General features: G+C 41.4%; 1 protein-coding gene across 1 annotated transcript in view; it reads left to right on the top strand.

Moving 5' to 3' along the window:
* Window positions 1-25,204, top strand: part of ADAM12 (ADAM metallopeptidase domain 12) — a 357,082-nt gene that overhangs the window by 317,265 nt on the left and 14,613 nt on the right. Inside the window, exons 19-22 of the mRNA XM_077124465.1 lie at window positions 1,107-1,215; window positions 4,790-4,925; window positions 5,574-5,682; window positions 5,977-6,150. Of these exons, the coding sequence (XP_076980580.1) occupies window positions 1,107-1,215; window positions 4,790-4,925; window positions 5,574-5,682; window positions 5,977-6,150 (528 nt within the window). The remainder of the gene's footprint in view (window positions 1-1,106; window positions 1,216-4,789; window positions 4,926-5,573; window positions 5,683-5,976; window positions 6,151-25,204) is intronic.

Genomic DNA, 25,204 nt, shown 5'->3' with positions numbered 1-25,204 from the left:
GCACTCTGGTCTCCTAGTTAGTTCCTCGTTCAGGACGCACTAAGGGCAAAGCTTGCCCTCCACCTGCTTTCTATGGTGTCCCCATTCTGCTGTGTCAGAGCCGTCCTCTTATCTCGTGAGGAAGGCAGTACCCATCACGCTTGGTCAGAGCCACCTGGCCACCGAGACTCTGCAAGAGAAACTGGGCGTTTTGGGGACGAGATGGCTGAGATGGGTTTAGAGGACGTGTTGGCAGAAGTCCCTTGTCCTTTCATGGGGCGCAAGGCCTCACTGCTAGAGGATGCAATCCAGGGGAGTGGGAGACGCACACCAGGAGGCAGGGGCTTTGGTGCAGGCCTGTTCCCAGCACCCTGTCTGCCGTGAGTCCCCCAAGTTGCCCAGCCTGGGGGAGACAGGGATGGGCCAGAAGGTTGACTGGTTTCCAAAATTTGTGAGTTTCTTGCTTAGCTGCCCATACCAGCTTTAATCCATTCTGATGAGCATATTTTAAAGCTAGACTTTTGATTTTATCGTCCTGACGTGTATATTTTTACCAGTTTACTTTCACGTGGGGCTCATTGAACCATTTAGTCAACTGTTTTGCTACACAGGCAACGCAAGTTCAGTTGTCTGAATTCTCTAATTTATCTACCTTTCGCACATCTCGTCTAAGTTTTAAGGGACTATTTTCTCATGAAATAAGGGATTTTAATGAGGTTCTAAACAGATCCTTATGAAGATTGTTAGGAAATACTTCACAAGGGAGGCAATGGACTCGTTCTTCCTGGGGGTGTGGAGAGAGCTTGCGCGGGAGCCCGTGGCTCGCCCTGGAAGATGAGCAGGCAGACGTGCATCATGAGCTCGGCTAGTCAGGCCTTCCTGTCTTTGAAAAGAAAGGCATGGTGGTTGGGAAGAAGAAGGAGCGGGTGAGGGAGAAGGGAATGGCTGAGCCCCAATAATCTCTGTTCTCTCTCGACAGCGCTTGGCAGGGGGGTTGTTACGTGTGCAACCTCAGGCTCTGGTGTCACGTGCGCAGGGCCCCGGGGCCCTTGCATTGACACCTGCTCAGGGCCCACGCCCAGGGCAGCCCGGCAGGAGGGCGTGCTCTCACCTGCTTCCCCTGACAGGTTTGCAACAGCAGGAAGAACTGCCACTGCGAGGCCCACTGGGCACCCCCCTTCTGCGACAGGTTTGGCTTTGGAGGCAGCATAGACAGCGGCCCCGTCCGGCAAGCAGGTGGGTGGCGGCACCACCCAGGTCCCAGTGGGCACCCCTGGAGGTGGGCGCTGAGCTTGGGGGCTCCCCAAGCCATCAGGGAAAGGGACCCAGTGGAGAACCATGTGGGTGACACAGGCCTGAGCCCCTCCCAGTTTCCAGCTCTCTCTTGCCCTTACCTGACCTTTGTGGGAGGCCCTTGCCCCCTGCTTTGCCTTAGCAGCAAGTGTGCCAGTTTTTCAGCCTGTGACACCTCCTCAGCTCAGGCAGTTGCTCCCTCTAACTGACAAATGGGTATGAATTTCATCATCGTATGGGAGGACTTTGCAAAGACCATCCACTCTGTGCTGGATCAAAGAGCATAAAGTTAACACCTTTTAAATTCTTACCAGGAAGACACCAGTCACTGCCTAAGAGTAATGGCAGCTGCAACAGCTTCAGTTTATTGAACAACTATTATATGCAGGTGTCCTGCTAAACAATTTAGGTGCATTGTCTCATTCAATGGTTCTAGAATTCAGTGAGGCAGGTGTTACTATTCTTTCTCCCCATATAAAGAACCCAGGGCCCAGGGAAGTTAGTTAACATGCCCAAAGCCACACAGCCAAGGCTGAGACACAGTCTGTGTCCTAAGCAATCGAGTTCTTCTCTCCTTGGGCAACCTTTCAGAAGGGTCCCCTAGTACAGGATGGTGGCAGGTCTGAACAGCATCTTCTAGAGTGAGCAAACCATGACAGGAAGCTACATGGAGCCCACGAGAGCACAGCAGGAAGGCTGGGGCACGCACCATGCCACCTCATCACCCATCTGAGTCCATGATGCTTTTACTGTGGCCTGCATGGCTGCAGAGGAAATCCCAGGTCCCCACACCCTGCTGTGACCACCTCTGTTGAATCTGTGGCTTCAGCATCATTTCTATGGCAACCATTTCCATGTTGCTCCCCTGTGGGGCCAGGAATTGAGCCATGGGGTGCAGAAGGAACAGGGATGCTGAAGGAACCAGACAGGAAGGGCAACCGGCACCCTCATCTGTGCCGGGGTAAATATGGATGGGTTTCAGCCTTGCTGCCGAGAGAGCTCCAGGTCACTGCTCTTTCCCAGGACCCAGACCCTGCAGGAAAGGACTGAAAAGCCCTGCCTTTTATTGAGTACACCCGTGGCCCTGGAGGCAAGGCAGGGCTGGGCCTCGGGTCAGCACACCTCCCTTCATCTCAGCCTGATGACTGCTCACTGGGGACCTCTTACCTGATGTTCCCATGTGGCCTATGTCTCCATTGTGCAAACGCAGGATTTTATTTGTTAATCGGCCTGGAACTCTGCCCTCCATGCCAGTCTGCATTCAAGTAAACCCAGCTGTGCTGAAAGGGCTGAGGAGATGGCAGGCAAGATACAGCCCATCTGGGTGTCTCTTTGGTGTGGATATCTGTGACTGGTGGTTCTCACGTTTTGGGGTTTCCAAAAAATCTGGGGAACCCACACAGTCACCAACTCTTAATTATACCAAGGAAGAAGATTAAAAATTGAATCAAAGAGCCTAATTCCATCCACTCTTGCCATCATCCATCGTCTCATAGAAGAAAGTTGGACCTCTCCTCCGGCACTGAAACCAAAGAGGCAGGTCCTGAGCTGACCTACTCACCACCCCACAGGCAGGTCCGTGTCCAGGCCTCACCATCCCCAGGGGCCACCATGACCAACCTGACCACAGCCCAGTCATTCATTGAACACTGTGTCTCGAATGGCCTGATGCCCCAGCCCTCCCAGCCCCTGGAGAGATGTTAAACAAGTACAAGACAGTGTGAGAAGTGCTGTGGTGAGGGAAAGAGAGGGCTTGATGCAGGGAGGAGAGGAGGTGATTGGCGGGGGGTGGGGGTCACTCCCACAGGCTCAGGAACAGTGGGGAGTTGTTGGGAAAGGCTGCCCAGGGGCTTGATGAGTCTGTTGTGATCTGAAGGGAAGGCAGAGAATGAAGTATATTCTAAGCAGAAAGAACAGGCTGTGCAAAAATGGAGAGTCTGGTCCAGGGAGCAGGTGGGATTCATAGGGGTGGGATGGAGGGCACGGGACATCAGAGGCCAACTTCACAGGACACACGCTTGGACTGAGGAGGGAGACAGAGGTGCCTTGTGGCCCAGGTGTCTGGTTCGAGCAACTCTTTAGAGGGAGCTGCCATTCACAGAGCATGTAATCCTGGGGAGAAGTGCGGGGGGCCCACCAAGTTCAGCTTGGGGCCCTGTAAATGTTCTGTTGAAACATCTGATCAATTTAAGACTAATGAGCTGATTTTAAGGAACCAGAAATTATAATCCCCAACTATCATTGCTCATTTTTAATTAGCTCTGTTCTGAGAGAGCAGAACTCCAGCCAGAGCGCCCTGTGAGGGCCAGCTGACAATCTGAAAAGAGTGACACTTGGGCCAGGAAACCAGAAGCAAAGCTTTTCCAGTAACACAAACAAGTGAATTAAGACGGTCATATGTTGATTGTCTTACTTGGACTAAGACACATCCCTGATGGGACTTGTCAGTTGGGGATGAAGCCCAGAAGCAGAGAGGGCGTGGAGGTGACTTCCCTAGAGTGGGAGCTGCTGCTCTGAGTCACCGCTGGCCAAGCTGCCTCAGAGGCCTGCTGGACACGTCCTAATCACTGCTGGGGGGACGATACCGAGACCCACACTCTCAAGGAATTCATGGTCCACTTGGAATCCCAGACCTAACCAGTCAAGCAGCTGCTTGGCAAGAAAGGAAGCTGATGGGGCTCACTTTCCTTCCCTTTCACACCCATAAAGAGTTTCTTTTAAACGTTCCAAGCAAAATAAGATTGATTTTCTTTCTCCACTATCTAATTGGACAATGTCCGGAAATAGAGTCCTGGTCTAAGAGAAAATGTAAGCGTAAATACATAAAGCAGGCCGGAAAGCTAATGAAGGAGAAAAGGAAGGATCCTGTAAGTGGCGTTTTAGTGATGAGAACTTAGAAGGATGTTCGTTTTAGTGTGACGTTCATTCTGATGAGATTTTTTTTTTTTTTTAGACTTTTTTATTGTATAACATAACATAATTATTCTACTGAACTAGCTGGCGAAGATCGTTCCAAGCAAAATGGGATCAGTCCCAGAAAAGGTGCTGTTATCATAGAGAAATTAAACAGCATTCTCTCAGAGAAAGGCGTCTGCCCCCAAAAGTGAAGTTCCTAGCCTAAGAAACAAAGAAACCCTGCAAGCGCTTCATTTAAACGGCCCCTGGAGGCGTCAGGACTACATTCTGATGAGAGTTTGCTTGTGGCTCTGTCACTTTCCATGGCCACCACTCCTTTTACGGTGCACCCTTTGGGAAGGACCTCTGGGAAGCCAGAGCTGCCCTCCTACCTACCAGCCTAGGGGCCTCCTGAGCAGGTTCCAGCGCCATCAGAGACGAATACTGGGAACGAAGAGCAAACCTCAGATGTGACTGATTTATTAGGACATCCTCTGAGGATTTACTCACTCATTTCTGTTTGTTCCTTCAGAGTTAGCTTTGCCATAAATATCACCCTCTGATGGCTCCCCTATTTCATGGCAACTGCCTCCTGACGTGAGTCAAACGTGTTTTGTTTCAGGCAGCCACGGTTTAACTGTAGGAATTCTGGTGACCATCCTGTGTCTTCTTGCTGGCGGACTGGTGGTTTATCTCCGAAGGAAAACCCTGATACGACTGCTGTTCACAAATAAAAAAACCACCATTGAGAAACTGAGGTACGCTGGGCTGGGTCTGCCATCTCTTCAAGAAGAAGCAGTTGAAAGAATGCAAACAAACCACTTCTCATGTGGGTTTTCCTTAGCACAGATGGGGCCAGATTTCTGGAGAGTGGAACTTTTTAATTTTTTCATCTCTGCCACACACACACCCCCCCCCTTTATTGTCCCTTCAAATTTTTTCATCTCTGCCACACACACACCCTTTATTGTCCCTTCAAATTGTTTGCTGCTTATTACATGAATAAGCATGGTGTTGGTTAATTCCTCTGATGAATTGTCTCCCACCCTTGCTTTAGTAGTTTTTAAAGGACATGGGGTCATTGAAATAGTTTCATCAGATGGGATGGCTTTTGATCCAGATATATTCAAAGACATTGGTTAAATGCTAGCATGATACAGAAGTTCTCCTGGGTGTCTCAAAGCTGCATTTCTAGAGGTTTGGGAGCTAATTTAGCAGAATAGTGGTGGGGGGGGTCGATATTTATTTTTGCTCTTGTAAGAGTGTTAGATAATGTTTCCTGTGCATGCTTTCCACACGGAGTTAGAAATAAGTCAGTTGCTTTTCGAGTGCTACTCTGAACAATAGGAAGCCACCTCCGCAAGCGGGGACACGTGCTTGGTGAGCTTGTCTGTTTTGCATGGCAGGTGTGTGCGCCCTTCCCGACTGCCCAGGGACAGACGCCCCGGCCAGGCTCCCCTCCCCCCCCGCAGCCAGGGCCTGGCCAGGAAACCGCCACAGTCCAGCACACCTAAGGTGAGCTGTAAACACACCTCATCGCAGGACCCTGGGGAACTTTCACGTGAGGTGCTGAGGCCACACATGTGGGTCAGCAGAGGGTTCCTGGGCTCCCTGTCCAGGGGTGGGGGATGGGGGCACCCAGGTGCATGGGAAAGCTCGGCAGAGTGGGGGCATGGTGAGTCTCAGTGGTTCCAGCACCCAAATCACTCCACCCTCCACCCCCACGCCCCCCTTCAGCTTCAGAAGGCGAGTTAGCACTTCCTTTTCCTGACGTGTCACAGTGCTTACGGTTTTGCTCTGACCACACAGGACAATCCCAGGAGGTGGCCGCAGCGTCAGAACATCAGCCGGCCCCTCAAGGCCCCGGAGCTCCCCCGGCCAGGTTCGCCGCAGCGAGTGCTCCCGCCCCTGCACCCGGCCCGGCGCGCTCCCGGGGTCCCCGCCAGGCCACTGCCCGCCAACCCCTCGCTTCGGCAGGCCCAGGTACGCGAGACCCGAGGTGGGGGCAGCCCACGCCCTGCCGCTTGCTGACGGCGACCCTGGGCAAGTGCCTAACTTCCCAGTGCCCTTTACAACGGGGGTGATCATTCATCTACTCAGGCGGTTACATGGGTTATTCTTTATAAAGTATTTAGTACAGCGCCTGGCGTGTGATAAGGAGTGCAATATATTCTAATTACAATTAGTCATTTTGTATAGTGCGAATAGTTAGGGTGGCCAAGCACCCTGTCAGTCTGAGAATGGCAGGGGATGCTGCTAACAATTTGGCCTGGACAATGGGCATAAACCAGAGGGTGTCCAGGGAAATCCAGGACAGATGATCACCCCAGGAATAGCAGTTGTTACAGTTCCTGCCATTTTTTATTTTCAAAATTACTCATAAGAATTTTACTACTTGTGGAGTTTCTCAGTATCAGCTCCATACTGGATACCTTGTATATATCATCTCATTTTTACACAGGCTTTTGGAAGTAATGGTTTCTGTTTGTTATGACCATAAACATGACATTTCTCAAGAGGAAAATTTAAACAAGCAGATGAAAAATACAAAGAGATAATCGTGATAATTTTTCCTACCACTCTCGTATTTTCTTCCAATAATTTTTCTATGTTTATAATTATTCACATATTTAACGTAACTTAGACTGATCTCTTTGTATACTGTTTTTTACAGTATACAGAATATTGCATTTTTGCCATACAATCATTCCTGTTTACCATGGCATTAAAAATTCTTAAAAAGTGTTATTTTAATAGCAATACAGGTGAATATTGAATAATTTTTAATGACTTGCCAATTAGTGAGATGTCAGATAACTCTGATTTTTGCTGTTAATAAACCGCTCTGTTATAAATATCTAGACAGATCAATTTTGGACCTCACTAATTATTCCCTAAGTAAAGATTCCTGAAAGTGAGAATATTGAGTTAAAAATGGCATAAACAGTTTAAGTCTCCTAATTTATAAATTAAATATTTTTGCAGTGCTGTTATAAACATTTATGCTTCGAATTAGAGTATCACCATGATTTTCCTAGCACTGAGTTTTAACTTTTTAAAACTGTATAACTTGGTAAATGAAACAAAGCATTTCATTTATTCTTTTAATTGTCTAGTGATTCTATTAATTACAGAGACAGGGTGTTGAAGTTTCCAACCATGATTGTGTCTCCTTTCCGTCTGTCAGTTTTTGCTTTGTATATTTTGAAGCTCTTCTACATTTAGGATTATTACATTTAGTCTCCTTGGGGAATTGACTCTTTTATTATTATCTAATGTCTCTCTTTATCACTGGTAAATGTCTTTATTTTAAAGTCTACTTTATCTGATATTAATATAGCCACTCCAGCCTTCTTTTGACTAGTGTTTGCACCATGGCCTTTTTTTTTTTTTCCATCCTTTTACTTTTAACCTACCTACTCCATTATATTTGAAATGAGTGCCTTGTGAGCAGCATATAATTAGGTTGTATTTTTTTATCCATTCTCCCATCTCTTTTAATCAGTGTGTTTAGACCATTTACCTTTGATGTAATTATTGATATGTTAGGATTTGTATATCATTTTATTATTTTCTATGTGCTCTGATTTTCATTTCACTGTGTTCTCTTTTCCTGGACTAGGCATTTTTTTAGTATTCCATTTTTATTCATTTGTACTGTTTGTTAATGTATCTCTTTGAAAAATGTTCTGTATAGTTGCTCTAGGGCAGAGTCTCTCAACCTCAGCACTTACTGACATTTTAAGCTGGATAGTTCTTTGCTGAATGGGCTGTCCTGTGCATTGTAGGATTTGGGGCAGCATCCCGGCCTTTACCAAGTAGGTGGCAGTAGCACCCCCACCCTGTGTAACCATGTGCTGAGATTTTCCAAATATCCCCTGGGAGGCAAAGTCACCCCTCATTGAAAACTGCTGCTCTAAGGATTATAATACAAGTATACAAATGATCAAGTTTACTGGTATCAATATTTATTACTTCCAGTAGAATGCAGCAATTTCACTACCTTTTAGATCCCTTTATCCTCTACCTATATGATGCCAAGGTATTACATATAACCTTTATGTACATTGAGAACTACCACCAATATTCTAATGTTTACATTTAACCATCAAACATAGTTTTCTAACTTAGGGCAAGGAGAACATTCTATTATATTTATGCATGCATTGTCCCTTTCTGTTCATCCTTTCCTCACTCCTGATATTTCAAGTTTTCATTATCATTTGCTTTCTGTCTGAAAAACTTCTTTTAGCAATTCTTTCAAAGCAGGTCTACTCGTGACACATCCTCTTACTTCTTCTTCATCTAAGAATGCCTTTATTTTCCCTTCATCCCTGAAGGATATTTTTCACTGGATTTATGATGTGTTCTGGTTGACTGTTTTGCTCTTTCAGCACTTGGAAAATGTCATTCCACTTCCTTCTGGACTCCACGGTGACGAGACATCTGCTGAAGGCGGGGTTCCGCCACAGCCTCTGTTCCAGGGGAGGGACACGTTCTTGCTGTAGCAGAGTGGGGGTGCCAAGGGGGTGGGGCCAGGCTGCTTTCTGGTGTTCACCTGGAGGGATGGCAGGTGTAGTCAAAGTGGCTCTTTCTTGCTGGCCCCCTATTTAGCTAGAGTGAGCAGGCTTTTCTGGGACCCTTTCAGGCTGTTCTCATTGACCTTTCCAGATTGTGGCCTCTCCAGAATGCAGACCAGCGTATGAAAGAAAATGACCGGGGACTCATCACTGGGTAGTTCTTTGAATCTTGAGGCTCACCAGCCCTTCAGGGACTTCTGGCAGTTGCTTTATGAATTTTGCCAGACTTTTTTGTTGTAATTAATGGTAGGAATAGGATGAAAGATATTAATTCCATCTTGTCCAGACTTCGTTTCTTTTTGTCTTTGATGACTTATGCACTGAACTGCTTTTAATGTATCTATTAACCAGTGATATGCTGGCAAACTAGTTCTACCTAAAACAAAAAAAGCCCTGTTTACAGCTTTTGCTGATTTCTGTGCTGTAAAAATTCCCATTGCCAAATTCTAGCTACTACTGTGATGTTACTGTGGGAAATTGGCCAGTACCTACACACCGCTATGATTAACTATATTCTGTGAGTTGTCTATTCCTGTTTTTTGCCTTTTTTTATATATGTGGTAGAAGTTTTTTTCTTCCTAATTTGGAAAATTTGTAAAGAGTTTTTTTTTTTAATAGATTAAGAATATTTAGCCTCTTCTAATAATTTATTGTAAACATGTCCCCTAATAGCCTTCAGTTTTATTTGCGATATTTTCATCAAACAGAATTCCAGTTTTGTATAGTTAAACTTACTAATCTTTTCTTTTGTGAATTCTCCTATTCCCTTCATGTTTGCCCAGTCCTCTCTCATTTCAATATCAGTTAAGATCCACCTAGAATTTTTCCTACTTATTTTTTTGCAGCTGTTGATGATTCTTTTACATTTGGTTTTCTAAGCTGTCTTGAATTTACCTTGATGGAAGGCAGTGGGCACATCCTAAACTTTTCTGGGCTGTGGACTTATTTGAGAATCTGACAAAAGCTATGAAATCTCAGGAAATACACTTATCCTCAATATGTGGCATGTAAACTTCAAGTTTCCATCCCCATGGATTCCCTTATACTAGGGAGAGATGAGGTTTCATTTCCTTCTTAAAGCTACTCACTTGTACACAGTGTCAACCTGGGACTGCCTCTGACAGACCATGTGACTGCAGAAAAAATGTGCTTTTTGCTGGCATCTTTTTTTTTCCTCTGAATGCCACAAGAAGGGACTCCTTCAAGATTTCCTTTCAAGCAGGCCCTGTTTTGTAAAACTAAGAAAATGTTATCCTTTACTCATCAATAAGTCTACATTTCCCACTCCAACCTGGTCTCTGTTTGGAGCTTTTCGGAGACATATGATGTAGATTAAATTCACGCTTTCTCTCTCGTCACATAGGGAACTGAAATTATTCACATAGGGGACTGAAATTATTTTTATGCAGGTATGGGAAGTATTTGGAGGTTGTTCTTGCTTGGCAGCACAGATTGAGTCACTGACATCTTATACTTTAGAGCTCCCGATGCCCTGTCCAGACAACATAACAAGCACACAGCTTCATGGTGAGCCCTGCTTCATTTGTCCAAATGTATAATCTAACCATTCCCGAAGGAAAGCTCTATGATATCGGTCAACCTCTCTATGTGGGTAAACTAGTTCTGTATAGAATATATTTGCTGTTCCATAAAATGTTCTGTTTGATTTTTAAACATCAAGGACAGTTGAATCAACTTACTCGTTTTTTTGTTGCTCCACAAACATACCTTTCCAAGGTACCGTTTCCTTCATGGTGAAATGACCCTTGGAATTCAACCTTCTCAGCCTTGATCAAGGAAACAGCCTTTAATTTCCTTTTCATCCTGTCAGCTATTTTAGAGGGAAATAATTCAGCATATTCATCTAGCTGTGAGCTGACAGCTGCCAGATTCTCCCAGACCACACTCTGAGTGTGAAAGCAAAGTGTGGGCTCGAGTAAGAGTAGTAAAAGGAATGACAAAAAAACAAGGTTAAGGGATGTGTACTCACCCACTATTAGGCACTTACAGAGCACCTGCCCTCTGCTGGATTTTGGATTGTCCCATCTTCAATTTTTACCTTAGTTTTTCAATCCAGGAGGAACCTGCACTTAAATGAGGAGATAAGACAAATCAGCATATATTTGCATACAACCAGCCACTTCAGAAGCGCTTGGAGAGGTTTTCCAGAATTTACTGTCCACTGCATAGAGAATTGATCACTTTGAAAGGAAAAGGATAGGAATAAAAGGGGGAAGTCACAGACGTGGCTAAAGATGGATGGAGAGAGCTTGGAAAGACTTTCTGTGGATGATTAACCTTTGTAAAATGTATTTTATACTGTTTTTCATTTCATTCATATCCTCCAACTTTGCATCAAAAATACGTCAATTTTACCAAGGGTTGTATGTGCTAAGAATAGAAAATAGAAATGCAAACTGAACATGCATCTTGAGCAGAATTCTGAAAGGACATTGGTTGAGAAGCAGCTTCTACGGATGACAGGCTCATGACAGGGAGGTGAGGGGGGGAAGAGAGAAGACACCTGGACGTTCAAAAGCTCTCCATAAGCAAGGGAAAGGATCCCTTACTTGAGACATCATTTGTTAAGTCAACTGACTTGATTTCTGGGAGGGGAGGGGACTCCAGAAACAGGGAGAAAGATGGTCAGCAGACTGACCCTGAGGGAGTCCTTTACTGCATGCCAGTTCCCTTATGCTGTCCTCAAATATTCAGTGGAGTCCTAAGACCTCTCCAGCCTGGGTCAGCCCCAGTTGGTTGGAGAATAAAGGAGAATCTCTATGCATGCCCGGAACAAATATATGGGGAGAAGGCAGCACCTTGCTCAGTTGGTTCTGAGATGCTGAGAGAGAGGACAAGGGAGCAGCCTGAGGAAGGAGTCCAGGGTGGAAAAGGGCTGGAAATGCCACCAGGAATCCTCAGAATCGTTCAGGCGTGGACTGAGTATGCTGGTCACACAGGATAGGGTCTCAAGTTAGTAAATTTAAATTTTAAAAATAAAACAATTGAGGGGCACTTGGTTGATATTCGTAACTGCCATACACTAGAGTCCTTAGTGCTGTCCCTGGAGGAGAAGAGGGAAGGAACCGGGACAAACTGGGGATTTCTAGGTTGTACCTAACTGAAACCTTTTATGCAATTTATTCTCATTAATTGGCTTACTTGAATCACTTACAGCTTAATAAAAAAACATGTTCAATGTCACATCTACAAAATAGATTTTTCAGCTCATGGAAAATTATGTCTAGAGAAGGCCATGCTAAGAAGCAAGAGATCGAAATGCAATTTTCTGCTGTCAAACAAAAATGTGCCATGATCCTAAAGAGGGTGTAAGTGGCACCTTCAGTTCATAGACAAGACATTCTTCTAAAGAGGAGAAACTTCATACACGTGTCACTCACTTAACATTTGTCTGATTTTTCTGAAAAAGCTTTGCCCCATAAAATGGCAAACTACAAATGCTGATAATGTGGTCTTGTTTGGTTGTTTTTTGTTTATTTTTTAAGCCTGTATTATTTTCTTGGAAAAGGTTGGGAAGTGTTTTTTCCTCAACTTGCTCTTTTCAGTTAATTATTCTACTGAACTAAGATATTTTCCCAGTCAGATTAGCTTCTTCAGTTGAATAATAGGAAACAGGAAAAAAAGGACAATTGGAGCCATCTCTTAGAAGATTGGTTTTTGCTGAATCAAAATCCTCTCCCAAAAATGCAGGCAGGCCCAGAAGACTATTTTCCCCACCATATCCCTGGCACTCTGTCTGCACTGCAACTCAGCAAAACAGCAAAGGGAAGATTAATTTCTACTTTTATTCTTATATCCGAATGGGGAGTGTGTGCACTTGGGTGTATTACTATTACTATTTGATATAAGGAACCTCTCATTGTGCTTGGGATTGCTGTGAAATGGTTAATGTTTATCCACCACCATCATGTGGCTGGCACTACCAGGCTGAGCACGCTCCAGGCATTTCTAACCCTCTCAACAAGCCTACGAGGCAGACACTAGTGTAGTCCACTTTACAGAGGACGGAAGCAAGGCACTATGGGGCTCACCCAGGTTCTTTACCTGGAACTGTAGCACGGATGGATGGGATGGATGGGAGGAAGGAATTGCTGTGCAAACTGTTATGCCTCGCAGACTTTTTAGACCTCTGACTGCCTTGGGAATCTTTAATTTCCCAGTTTTGCCAGAGAAATACAATGTGATGAGGATAAGGAAGGGAAGCTCCTGGTGCACACGCAAAGCCTTCAGTTAGGAACTGAAGAGTCTCAAGTTTCTCCTTTCTTTTTTTGTAACACCATCCCACTTTAGTCATTCTCGCCTTAATCGGTCTTTGTTGGAATAAGCCATTGTTCGGAAACAACAATAGCTGGAGTTACACTTTGGGCATCTTCAGCTTCTTCAATGAAAAACGCTCTTTGCCTTTTCTGTAGAGCTGGGGATTTTCAGTTTAGTGTGTTCTGAGGGATATAGCATTTATCTTCATCAATGCCTCATCTGTTTTCTCTGTATAATATACAACATAAAACGTTCTGAAAAGAAAAGATCAACCAGCCTAGTTTAGTTTCATCAGTGGACTTTTGACACCCAAAAGGCTGCAGAGCAATCAAACTCAGCCTCCAAAGTCACAAAGCTTCTATTTTAAGATAGTCCCAAGTCAGCCCTCCCCCTCAACTCCCAAAAAAGGTGATGAATGATGATCTCAGGCTGTTATTGGAAATCAACAGCCCGCATTCAGAAATGCTTTGCAAGGATGTAAATGTGAGCAAAACAAATTAACCTAAAGGTGATTTTGGAACGATCAGGTGATAGTAGGTTTGCTATGAGGTTGCATCAAACTTTTAACTGTTCTTCAAAAAATGAATGAGGCTCTGTGCCCTCTGACCTTGATAGTGTTTGAAGAGGCAGCTGATATCTAAACCCGTGCTCGGGAGAGTCTGGGAACGTGGATTGAGGTCTTTTCTCATCTGAAATGCCAATGTATAAAGAGAAAAGGAAATCCATTAGTTAATATGTTCTCCTACAAAAGTGAGATGAAACTGGAGAAAACTGATTTGTATAAAAGCCTTCATCACTGCTGGCAAACCAAAAGCTAATAAGTGAGAAAAGGGGCTAGCAGGTGTCCTGTGCCCACTCTCGCTTTCCAGATGTCACCCTTTTGTCCAGACAGTCTCAAAGAGTACTTCCTTCCTAAGCCTTTCCCTGAATGTCATGTCCCCCATAGGGAGGAGGGTAATGATTTTCCTTGCAGAGTTGGGCTTAGAGAAAGAGAAGCCACATCTGAGCAACAAAAGAGGTCTCCTGGAAGGAACTCCTAGGTGTAATTATAGGTGGCCTTAGCTTCTCCACTACAGAAATACGTTTCATAAAGGCAAGCCTCAAAATCAAGGGCTTGACCCATTTTCTTGGGAGTCCCTAATATTTGAGAGAGCACCAGGTGTTTTCCAAATGGGAAAGTCTAACGGGTCCATATCGTTTCTCCAGTCCCTCAAGGACTCTACCAATACTTTTTAAATTATCAGCCCATTATGGCCTGGGATGTCTCTGGGTATTGCATTAAGCCATGCAGGATAATCAAGACCTCGTTCCTGTTCTGGTCTCCATGTATTTGGGTTGTTTAAATGAGCTATCCAGTCAGGTTGATTTAGACTGTGTGTTACAGAAGATTTGGGTTCTTGTTACAGAAGATTTGGGTTCTAGACACGATAAACCTCTCTAGCTTTGGTCTCGTATCGTAAGTGAAGCTCTGTATGAGATAGTATATACATTATCACTTTTTGCCCTATATTCTAATTTACCTTAGTCCCAACGAGATCGGCTTCATTTTTATCTCTCATTGAAGGCTGATCTCTTTTTCAGTTACTGTAACTATTATTGTATGTAGCAATACTGACTTTCAGAGCTGCAGAGCTCCAGTTCTGAATCTTAGGTGACACAGAGGTACTCAAAGTTCCAGGGAAATATCAGTTTATACTCTGTGTCTCAGAATCTAGAAATACACTTACAACTTTGAGCTAAGTTTGGCTACTGTAAAAGCTTATAATCTAGGCTCCAATTTTCGTATAAGTATTTCCTGAAAGAGACCATAGCATATTTGTTCTTTTGTTTCTGGCTTGGTTTGCACAACACATTGTCCCCAAGGTTTATTCAGTTTGTTGCATGCCTCATGACGGCTTCCTTTTTGTAGCCACACAGTATTCATTCATTCATACATATATATATGCCACTTCACTTTTCGCCTTCTCAATCATTGCACCGTTCAGCCTGCTCCATCCATTGGGCATCATGGATGATGTCCCAAACAAACAAAAAAACATGTCTTACAGTATCTTTTCTTGGCTGTATAATAAGGAGCACTCTCAATTTTAGATAATTTTCATTGGTCCAAAAAGACCAAAAAAAATGATAAACACAGCCTCATCAAATATCAGACCAAAACCTCCCTGATCTCTTGTCCTGCCCACCCCCCAACTATTTACCCCTGGTATTTCTTTGGAGCTGTTGCTGTCTTCCAGTTAACTATAGGCCATAGCAAGCAATATTAGTTTTCCCCCGTACCCCTCTGTAATTGACGCTTTGTACAAGAGCAAACCTTTGAAGGAGTTCATGTAAGAACTTATAATTGCAGATTAATCAATGGGATACATGGCATTATATCATATTCACCTTCAATATGGCGCTGTTACTTATAATCCACTAATTAACTACCATGACTTTTATCCATTCCCCTTACATTTAAGTTCAAACTCATTGGGTAATCTTTCCAATCAAAATTTCTCTAGCTTCTCTGTACCTGCTGGTCCCTCACATTCTACAGGGTAAATGTTTGTGATTACCTTTCCTAGAGTCATAATAGTGAAATCATACAGTATCTACTCTTCTGTGTCTGACCCATTCCACTCAGCACTGTGTCCTCAAGGCTCATTCATGTTGCCACACACTCCAGGACTTCATTCCATCTTACTGCTGTGTAATATTCCATTGTATGATTTCACCATATCCTATTCATCACTCATCTATTGATGGGCACTTGGATTGTCTCCAGACTCTGGCAATTGTGAAAAGTGGCACCACAAACATCAGTGTATAAAGGTCTGCTCTTGTCACTCTCATCAGCTCTTCCGGGTATATACCGAGTAATGTTATTTCTGGGTGATAGGGCAGCTCGATATTTTGTTTTCTGAGGAACCACCAAACTGTCCACTGCAGCGACCGTACATCTATACATTCCCACCAGCAGTGAACAAGTGTTCTCATTTCTCCACATCTTCCCTAACACCTGTAGCCTTCAGCCTGTTCAACAGAAGCCATTCCTTATGGGTGTGAGGTGATATTTCATTGTCAACTTGATTAGCATTTTCCTTATAGCTAATGATGAGCATCTTTTCATGTGCCTTTTAGCCATTTGTATTTGCTCTTCAGAAAAATGTCTACTTATATCCTTTGCCCATTTTATAATTGCAGTGTTTGTTCTTTTGTTGTTGAGTTGTATAATGTCTTTACATGTACAGGAAATCGATCCTTTATTCGATACGTGGTTTCCAAATATTTTTGCCTATGAGTTGTCTGCCCTTCACCTTTTTGACATTGTCCTTTGCGGCACAGAAGCTTTTGATTTTAAGGAGTTCCCATTTAACAATTTTGTCTTTTGTTGCTTGTGCTTTGGGTGTAAAGTTTAAGAAGCTGCCTCCTATTACTAGGTCTTAAAGATGTTTCCCTATATTTTCTGTTAGAAGTCTTATGGTACTGGCTCTTATATTTAGTTCTTTAATCCGTTTTGAATTAATTTTTACATAGGGTGTAAGGTAGGGGATCTCTTTCATTCTTTTGGCTATTATATCCAGTTTTCCCATGCATGCCCATTTATTTAAAAGACTATTCTGTCCAAGTTCAGTGGATTTGAGGGCCTTGTCAAAAAATCAGTTGACCATAGATTTGGTAGTCTATTTCTGCACTCTCAATTTGAGTCCATTGGTCAGTACTTCTATCTTTGTGCCAGTACCGTGCTGTTTTGACCACTGTGGCTTTATAGGAAGCTTTAAAGTCAGGAAGTGTTAGTCCTTCCACTTTGTTCTTCTTTTTTGGGATATCTTTAGCTATTCATGGTCTCTTTCCCTTCCAAATAAATTTAATCTTGAAGATTTCCAATTTTGATTGGTATTGCATTGAATCTGTAGATCAATTTGGGTAGAATTGGCAACTTAATTACATTCAACCTTCCTATCTATGAGCACTGAAAATCTTTCCATCTATTTAGCTCTTCTTTGATTTCCTATAGCAACGTTTTTTAGTTTTCTGTGAAAACTAAAAACTTGGCATCCCTGGTTAAACTTATTCCTAGATACTTGATTCTTTTGGTTGCTATTTTGAATGGAAATTTTTCCTTGATTGTCTCCTCAATTAGGTCACTACTTCGTTTAGAATCATTAGTGATTTTTGTACATTAATCTTATATCCCGCTACTTTGCTGAATTTATTAGCTCAAGAAGCTTTGTCATAGATTTCTCTGATTTTTCCAAATACATGATCATGTTATCTGGAAATAATGAAAGTTTTACTTCTTCCTTTCCTATTTTGAGCCTTTTATTTCTTTCTTCTGACTGATCACTCTAGTTAGGAGTTCTAGTATAATGTTGAATAATAGTAGTAACCTGAATATCCTTGTCTCATTACTGATCTTAGGAGTAAATCCTATCAATCTGTTACTGTTAAGTAGTTGCTTATTATGCATTTTTCATATATGCCCTTTATGATACTGAAGAAGTGTCCTTCAAGTCCTACCTTTAGAAGTGTTTTTATCAGAAATGGATGCTGAATTTTTTTAACTTTTTTTATTGTATAATATAACACGTATACAAAGCAAAGAAGTGAAAAAGCAATCGTTTTCAAAGCACTCTTCAACAGGTAGTTACAGGACAGATTCCAGAGTTTGTCATGGGCTGCCATGCCATCATCTCAGATTTTCCCTTATAGCTGCTCCAGAATTTAGGAGGCTACAAGGGATAAATATTTTTTTATTAAAAAAACTATTTTTTATCATCACAATCAACCTTTTTTTCTTTTTGTGAAAAACAACATATATATTAAAAAGCAATAAATTTCAAAGCACTGTACAACAATTAGTTGTAGAACAGATTTCAGAGTTTGTTATGGGTTACAATTCCACAATTTTTGGTTTTTACTTCTAGCTGTTCTAAAATACTGAAGACTAAAAGAAATATCAATTTAATGATTCAGCAATCATATTCATTTGTTTAAACCCTACCTTCTCTGTATAAGAGAAGTGGAGTTATACTTCACCATCACTTTTGATCTTTCTGTCCCACTCTGTGGAGTATCTTGACTATGGCTATTCTAACTTTTTCGTATTGGAAGGGCTAGGGAATGTTAATAATATGGGGTAGGGAGATGGAACTAGCTGATGTACTGGAGAGGCTGGGCCCTGTAGGTTTCAGGACTTAACTGGTACAGGGACCCATCTGGAAGTTGCAGGTTTCTGGAAAGTTACCTTGGTGCATGGAACCTTTGTAGAATCTTATGTATTGCCCTAGGTGTTCTTTAGGATTGGCTGGAATGGTTTTTGTTGAGGTGTGGCAAGTTATAATAGGTAGCAATATCTAACTGAAGCTTGCATAAGAGTGACCTCCAGAATAGCCTCTCGACTCTATTTGAACCCTCTCAGCCACTGATACTTTATTAGGTACACTTCTTTTCCCACTTTGGTTGGGATGGAATTGTTGATCCCATGGTACCAGGGCTGGCCTCATCCCTGGGAGTCATCTCCCACACTGCAGGGAGACTTTCACCCCTGGATGTCATGTCCCACGTAGTGGGCAGGACAATGATTTCACTTGCAGAATTGGGCTTAGAGAGACTGAGGCCACATCTGAGCAACAAAAGAGGTCCACCAGAAGTAACTCTTAGGCATAACTATAGGTAATCTAAGCTTCTCTGCTACCTACATAACCTTCACAAGAGTAAGCCTCAAGATCAAGGGCTTTGCCTATTCATTTGGGTAGCCCTAATGTTTGATACAGTATTGGGGAATTTCCTGATGGTAAAGTTTAATAGTTCCATATTTTTCTCCCATCCCTCAAGGGACTTTGCCAAACCTTTTTGATTATCTGCTTAATATATTCTAGGATGTATCCAGCTATTACATTAAGCTATACAGGATTAAAGGCCCTCATTCTTATTCTGGGCTCCCTGTGTTTCAGTTATTCAAATGAGCTATCCAGAAAGGTTAAATTGGATTATGTGCTACAGAAAGTTTAAGTTCCATACAAAATAAACCTTTCTTCCTTTGGTCTCAAAGTATAAGTGCAGTCTAAAATATAGACAATGTCTTCCTTAACCCTTTGTCCTGAATTACCATAATGCTGACCTGATCAGCTTCATTCTTATCTCTAAATACAAGATTATAGATATGTAAAACAGCCTCTCTGAATCCAGAAATATTAATTACCACTCTTGTCTAAATGTGTCTGCTATAAGAGCTTACAATCTAGGCCCCAGTTTTCTTATAAGGATTTTCTAAAGGAGACCATACAATAATTATTCTTTTGTTTCTGACTATTTTGCCTCACCAAATGTCCCACAAGTTTATTTACATCGTTGCATGCCTCACAACATCGTTCCTTTTGGTAGCAGCACCGTATTCGATCATATGTATACACTATTACTCGCCAATCTACTTCTCGGCCAGTGCATCCTTCAGCCACCTGCATTCATTAGGCATCATGTAGAGGGCCCAAAGTCCACAGTCCATCAACAGTCTCAATTTTAGATAATTTCATTGTTCCCAAGAGAAAGAAAACCAATAAGCACAAACTTGTCAAATAGGAAATCTAAACCTCCTTTTAACTGTGTTCCCTCCCCTCCTTGCTGTGCTGTTGCTGTGGTAATGCTGATGTTTTCCTGTCACACATAGCTCATAGCATGCAGTTGTTTTCCTCTGTACCCTGGACTTAAACTCTTTGTACAGGAATCATACCTTTGAAGTAGTTCTTGCGAGAACTAATTATATTTCTAGTGTTAGTCAGTGGGACACATAGGTCTGTAAAACCCTTTCAGTCACGTTCACCTTCAATATGGTAATATTTCTTATAGACCCACTAGAGAACCACCTTCACTTCTGTCTATTCCCTTACACTTGAGTTCAACCTCATTAACTAACCATTCATCCACCTCTGGTTTCTATGTATCTCTAAGTCCCCTATATTCTGTATTACAAGCCTCAGATTTTACCTTTACCATGGTCTAAAAGTGGAGTTATATAGTATCTATCCTTCTGTGTCTGGCTTATTTCGCTCAGCATTATGTTCTCAAGGCTCATCCATCTTGTCATGTGCTTCAGGATGTCATTTCATCTTACTGCTGCATAATATTCCATCGTATGTCTATACCACCTTTGGATAATCGTCTCGTCTGCTGATGGGCATTTGGATTGTTTCCATCTTTTGGCAATTGTGAATAATGCTGCTATGAATATCAGTGTGCAAATGTCTGTTTGTGTCACTGCTTTCAGCTCTTTTGTGTATATACCAAGTAGTGCTATTGCTGGGTCATAGGGAAACTCAATATTTAGTTTCCTAAGGAACTGCCATACTGTCTTCCATAGCAGCTGTACCATTATACTTTCCCACCAGCAGTGCATAACTGTCCCAATTTCTCCACATCCTCTCCAACATTTGTAGTTTCCTGTTTGTTTAATATTAATAGCAGCCACTCTTACAGAGGTGGTATCTCATTGTAGTCTTGATAAGCATTTCTCTTATAGGTAATGAAAATGAACATCTCTTCATGTGCTTTTGAGCCATCTGTATTTGCTCTTCAGAAAAATACTTATTCATATCTTTAGCCCATTTTATAATTGGGTTGTTTGTTCTTTTGTCTTTGAGTTGTATGATTTATGTACACGGGATATCAAACCTTTGTCCATTCTGTGATTTCCAAATATTTTCTCCCTTTGAATTGTCTGCCTCTTCACCCTTTTTGACAGTCTTTTGAGGTGTAGAAGCATTTGATTTTGAGGAGTTCCCATTTATCTATTTTTTTCTTTTGTTGCTTGTCCTTTGGGTGTAAAGTTTAGGAAGCTACCTCCTATTACTAGGTCTTGAAAATGTTTCCCTACATTTTCTTCTAGAAGCTTTATGGTGCTAGTTCTTATATTTAGGTGTTTAATCCACTTTGAGTTAATTTTTGTATAGGTTGTAATGTCCTCTTTCATTCTTTTGGCTATTGATATCCAGTTCTCCCATGCCCGTTTATTGAAAAGACTATTTTGTTCCAGTTCAGTGAATTGGGGGCCTTCTCAAAAGTTAGTTGACAATAGAGTTGGTGCACTCTGCACTCTTGATTTGATTCCATTAGTCAATATTTCTATCTTTGTGCCAGTACCATGCTGTTTTGACCACTGCGGCATTATAATAGGTTTTAAAGTCTGGGAGTGTTAATCTTCCCACTTCGTTCTTCTTTTTTAGGATGCTTTTAGCTATTTAGGATCTCTTTCCTTTCCAGATGAATTTGGTGACTAGCTTTTCCAAGTCTTCAAAGTAGGTTGTTGGAATTTTGATTGGTACTGCATTGAATCTGTAGATCACTTTGGACAGAATTGGCATCTTAACTAATTGTATTTAACCTTCCTATCCATGAGTAGGGAATGTCTTTCCACCTATTTAGATTTTCTTTCATTTCTTTTAGAAAGGTTATGTAGTTTTCTATATATGAGTCCTTTACATCCCTAGTTAAGTTCATTCCTGAGTATTTGATTTTTTTAGCTGCTATTTTGAATGGAATTTTTTCCTTAACTGACTCCTCAGTTCAATCATTGCTTGTGTATAGAAACGTTACTGATTTTTACACATTAATTTTATATCCTGCCACCTTGCTGAATTTATTAGCTCAAGTAACTATGTTGTAGATTTCTCAGAATTTTCGAAGTAAAGTATCATATCATCTGCAAATAATGAAAGTTTTACTTCTTTCTTTCCAGTTTATATGCCTTTTATTTCTTTGTCCTGCCTGAGTGCTCTAGCTAGAACTTCTAGTACAATGCTGAATAATAGTGGTGACAGAGGACATCCTTGTCTTGTTCCTGATCTTAGGGGGAAAGCTTTCAGTCTCTCTCCATTGAGTACAATGCTGGCTATTGGTAAGGAGGCTGAATTTTATTAAATGTTTTTTCAGCATCAGTCGATATGATCATGTGATTTTTCCCTTTTGATTTGTTAATGTGTTCTATTATATTGATTTATTTTCTTATGTTGAACCACCCTTGCATTTCTGGTATAAACTCCACTTGGTTGTGGAGTTTGTGTCATTGAATTAAATTTAATGACAAAGAATGTGTCATTGAATTAAATTCACTAGTATTTTGTTGAGAATTTTTGCAATTATGTTCATTAGGGAGATTGACCTGTAGCTTTCCTTTCTTGTAGCATTTTTTTCTGGTTTTAGTATTAGAGTGATGTTAGCTTCTTAAAATGAAGTAGATAGTATTCTTTCTTCCTCAGATTTTTGGAAGAGTTTGAGCAGGATTCGTGTTCTTTTGGGAATGTTTGATAAAATTCCCCTGTGAGGCCATCTAAACCTGGGCTTTTCTTTGTAGGAAGTTTTTTGATGACTGATTGAATCTCTTTACTTGTAATTGATTTGTTGTGATCTTCTTTTTCTCCTCAAGTCAGTGTAGGTAGTTTATGAGTTTCTAGGAATTTGTCTGTTTCATCTAAGTTGTCTAGTTTGTTCAGGTATTTGTTCATAGTATTCTGTTTATGATTTTTATGATTTCCTCAGGTTCATGGTAATGACCCCCTCTCATTTCTGATTTAATTTATTTGCATCCTCTCTTTTACTTTCTGTCAGTCTAGTCTGGGGTCCATAGATTTTATTGATTTCCTGAAAGAACAAACTTTTGGTTTTGTTGCATCTGTTGATTTTTTTTGTTGTGTTGTTGTTCTCCAGCTTGTTTATTTCTGCTTCAATCTTTGTTATTTCTCTTTGTCTGTTTGCATTGGGGTTAGTTTGCTGTTCTTTCTCTAATTTCTCCATGTGAGCAGTTTAAGCTCTCGATGTTTGCTCATTCTTGTTTTTTTAATACAGAATTTAGGGTAATAAATTTTCCCTCTCATCATGGCTTTTGCCACATCCCATAAGTTCTTATAGTATTATTCTTATTATCATTCATTTCCAGATATTTACTGATTTCTCTAGCAATTTCTTCTTTGATACAGCGATTATTTAAGAGAGTGTTGTTTGACCTCCATATATTTGTGAAAGTGCTAGTTCTCTGGTGTTTATTAATTTACAGCTTCATTCCATTGGGCCAGAAAAAGTGCTTTAGAGAATTTCAGTCATATTAAATTTATAAAGACCTGTTTTGTGTCCCAGCATATGATTTATCCGGGAGAACATTCCATGAGCACTAGTGGAGAATGCATATCCTACTGTATTGGGGTGTAACTATCAATATATGTCTATTAGAGCTACTTCATTTATCACATTGTTTAAGTTCTTAATATTTCCTTGTTGATCTTCTGTCTGGTTGTTTCGTCGATGGTAGAGTGTGGTGTATTGAAGGCTCCCACTATTATTGGTGAAATGCCTGTAGCTCCCTTCAGTTTTGCCAGTGCTTGCCCCATGTACTTTGGAGCATAAACATTTATGATTGTTATTTATTCTTGGCGAATTGTTCCTTTTATTAATATGCAGTGTCCTTCTTTGTCTCTCATGACTTATTTACATTTAAGTCTATTTTATCTGATATTAATATAGCTATTCCTGTTGTCTTTTGGTTACAGATTGATAGAATATCTTTTTCCATCCTTTCACTCTCAATTGATTAGTGTCTTTGGGTCTAAGATGTGTCTCTTGTAAAAGCATACAGATGGATTTTATTTTAAAATCTATTCTGCCAATCTATATCTTGTAATTGGTGAGTTTAGTCCATTAATGTTCAAAGTTATTACTGTAAAAGCAGTTTGTGAATCTACCATTTTATTATTTCATTTTTATTTGTCATATCTATATATTCTTTTCCCTTTCTCTCTTTTTATCCTTTAAATTACCCTTACTGGTACTCTTCAATTCTATGCCCTCCTCCAGACTGCCTCTCCTGCCTTGTTTCTTCAGCTGACAGGATTCTCTTTAGTCTTGCTTGTAGGGCAGATCTCTTGTTGACTAATTCTCTGGGTCTTTGTTTGCCATTGAAGATCTTAATCCCTCCCTCAGTTTTGAAGGTCAACTTGGCTGGATACAGAATTCTTGGTTGGAAGCCTTTCTCATTCAGGATCTTAAATATATCATACCACTGAGTTCTCACTTCCATGGTGCCTGTTGAATAGTCCAAACTCAGTCTTATGTGGTTTCCCTTGTATGTAATAGATCACTTTTCTCATGCTGCTTTCAGGACTTTCTGCTTCTCTTCAACATTTGACTGTTAGATTAAAATTGTCTTGGAATAGGCCTATTTGGATGTATTTTAATTGGGGTTTGATGGGCCTGTTTGATTTGCATATTTGTGTCTTTTATGAGGGTTGCAAAGTTTGTTCTCATTATATCTTCAACCAGTCTTCCCAGTCCTTTTCTCTTCTCCGTCTGAGACACCGGTGATTCTTATATTTGCATACATTTTGTTGTCCATCATTTCCCTTAGATCCAGTTCATTTTTCCATCTTTCTTGCCATTTGTTCTTCTGTGTGCTCTCATTCAATTGTTCTGTCTTCTAGCTCACTTATTCCTTCTGCTTCTTCAAATCTTCTATTTTGTGTCTCTAGTATATTTCTAATTTAGTCTACGTATCTTTCATCTCTGTGAGATCTATTTTTCTATTTAATCTTTCAAATTCTTCTTTATGCTCTTCTAGTGTCTTCTTGATATCATTTATCTCTTTATCAATATCCTTGAGTAATTGTTCCATATTCTATGACCCCTCTGGTGTTTTGACCATTTGGTGGTCCATTTCTGCCTGGATCTTCATGTGCTTTGTGGTGTTCTGTTGTGTTCAGGACATTTGATTATCTCAATAACGTTATTTTGCAAGTTGGTTTCCTTCACTCATCTAAAGTTTTGTATGTACTTGTTTGCTTTGAAGGTCCCTGCTAAACCAAAACCTACATCTCATGTAGGAGGCACAATCCTACTTGAATGTCTATTAAAAGCTAGGCAGGGCTGCATGGGTAGTTAAGTGACAGAACACCTGCCTGCCACACAGGAGACCTGGGCACAACTCCCAGCCCATGCACCAAAAAAAACCCAAAACACTGCAGCAATAGTAGGCCCCAAAGCCAGAAGAAAACACCCCAAGATATATTAGGAATGAACTCCAAAGAGAAAGAGAAAAAAAAGAAAAGGAAAGAAAATAAAAACTAGGCAGATAGGGAGTTTGCTAGTCTTCCCAGCAGAGGGCACTCTTGAACCAGGACCTCCCCTTAGGCCCACCTCCCCCTGACTGTAGTGAC

The sequence above is a fragment of the Tamandua tetradactyla genome, chromosome 13 (assembly GCF_023851605.1).
Source record: "Tamandua tetradactyla isolate mTamTet1 chromosome 13, mTamTet1.pri, whole genome shotgun sequence".
NCBI lineage: Eukaryota > Metazoa > Chordata > Mammalia > Pilosa > Myrmecophagidae > Tamandua > Tamandua tetradactyla.
Note: the sequence above shows the minus strand (reverse complement) of the source record. Positions and strands in the feature narration are given on the sequence as shown.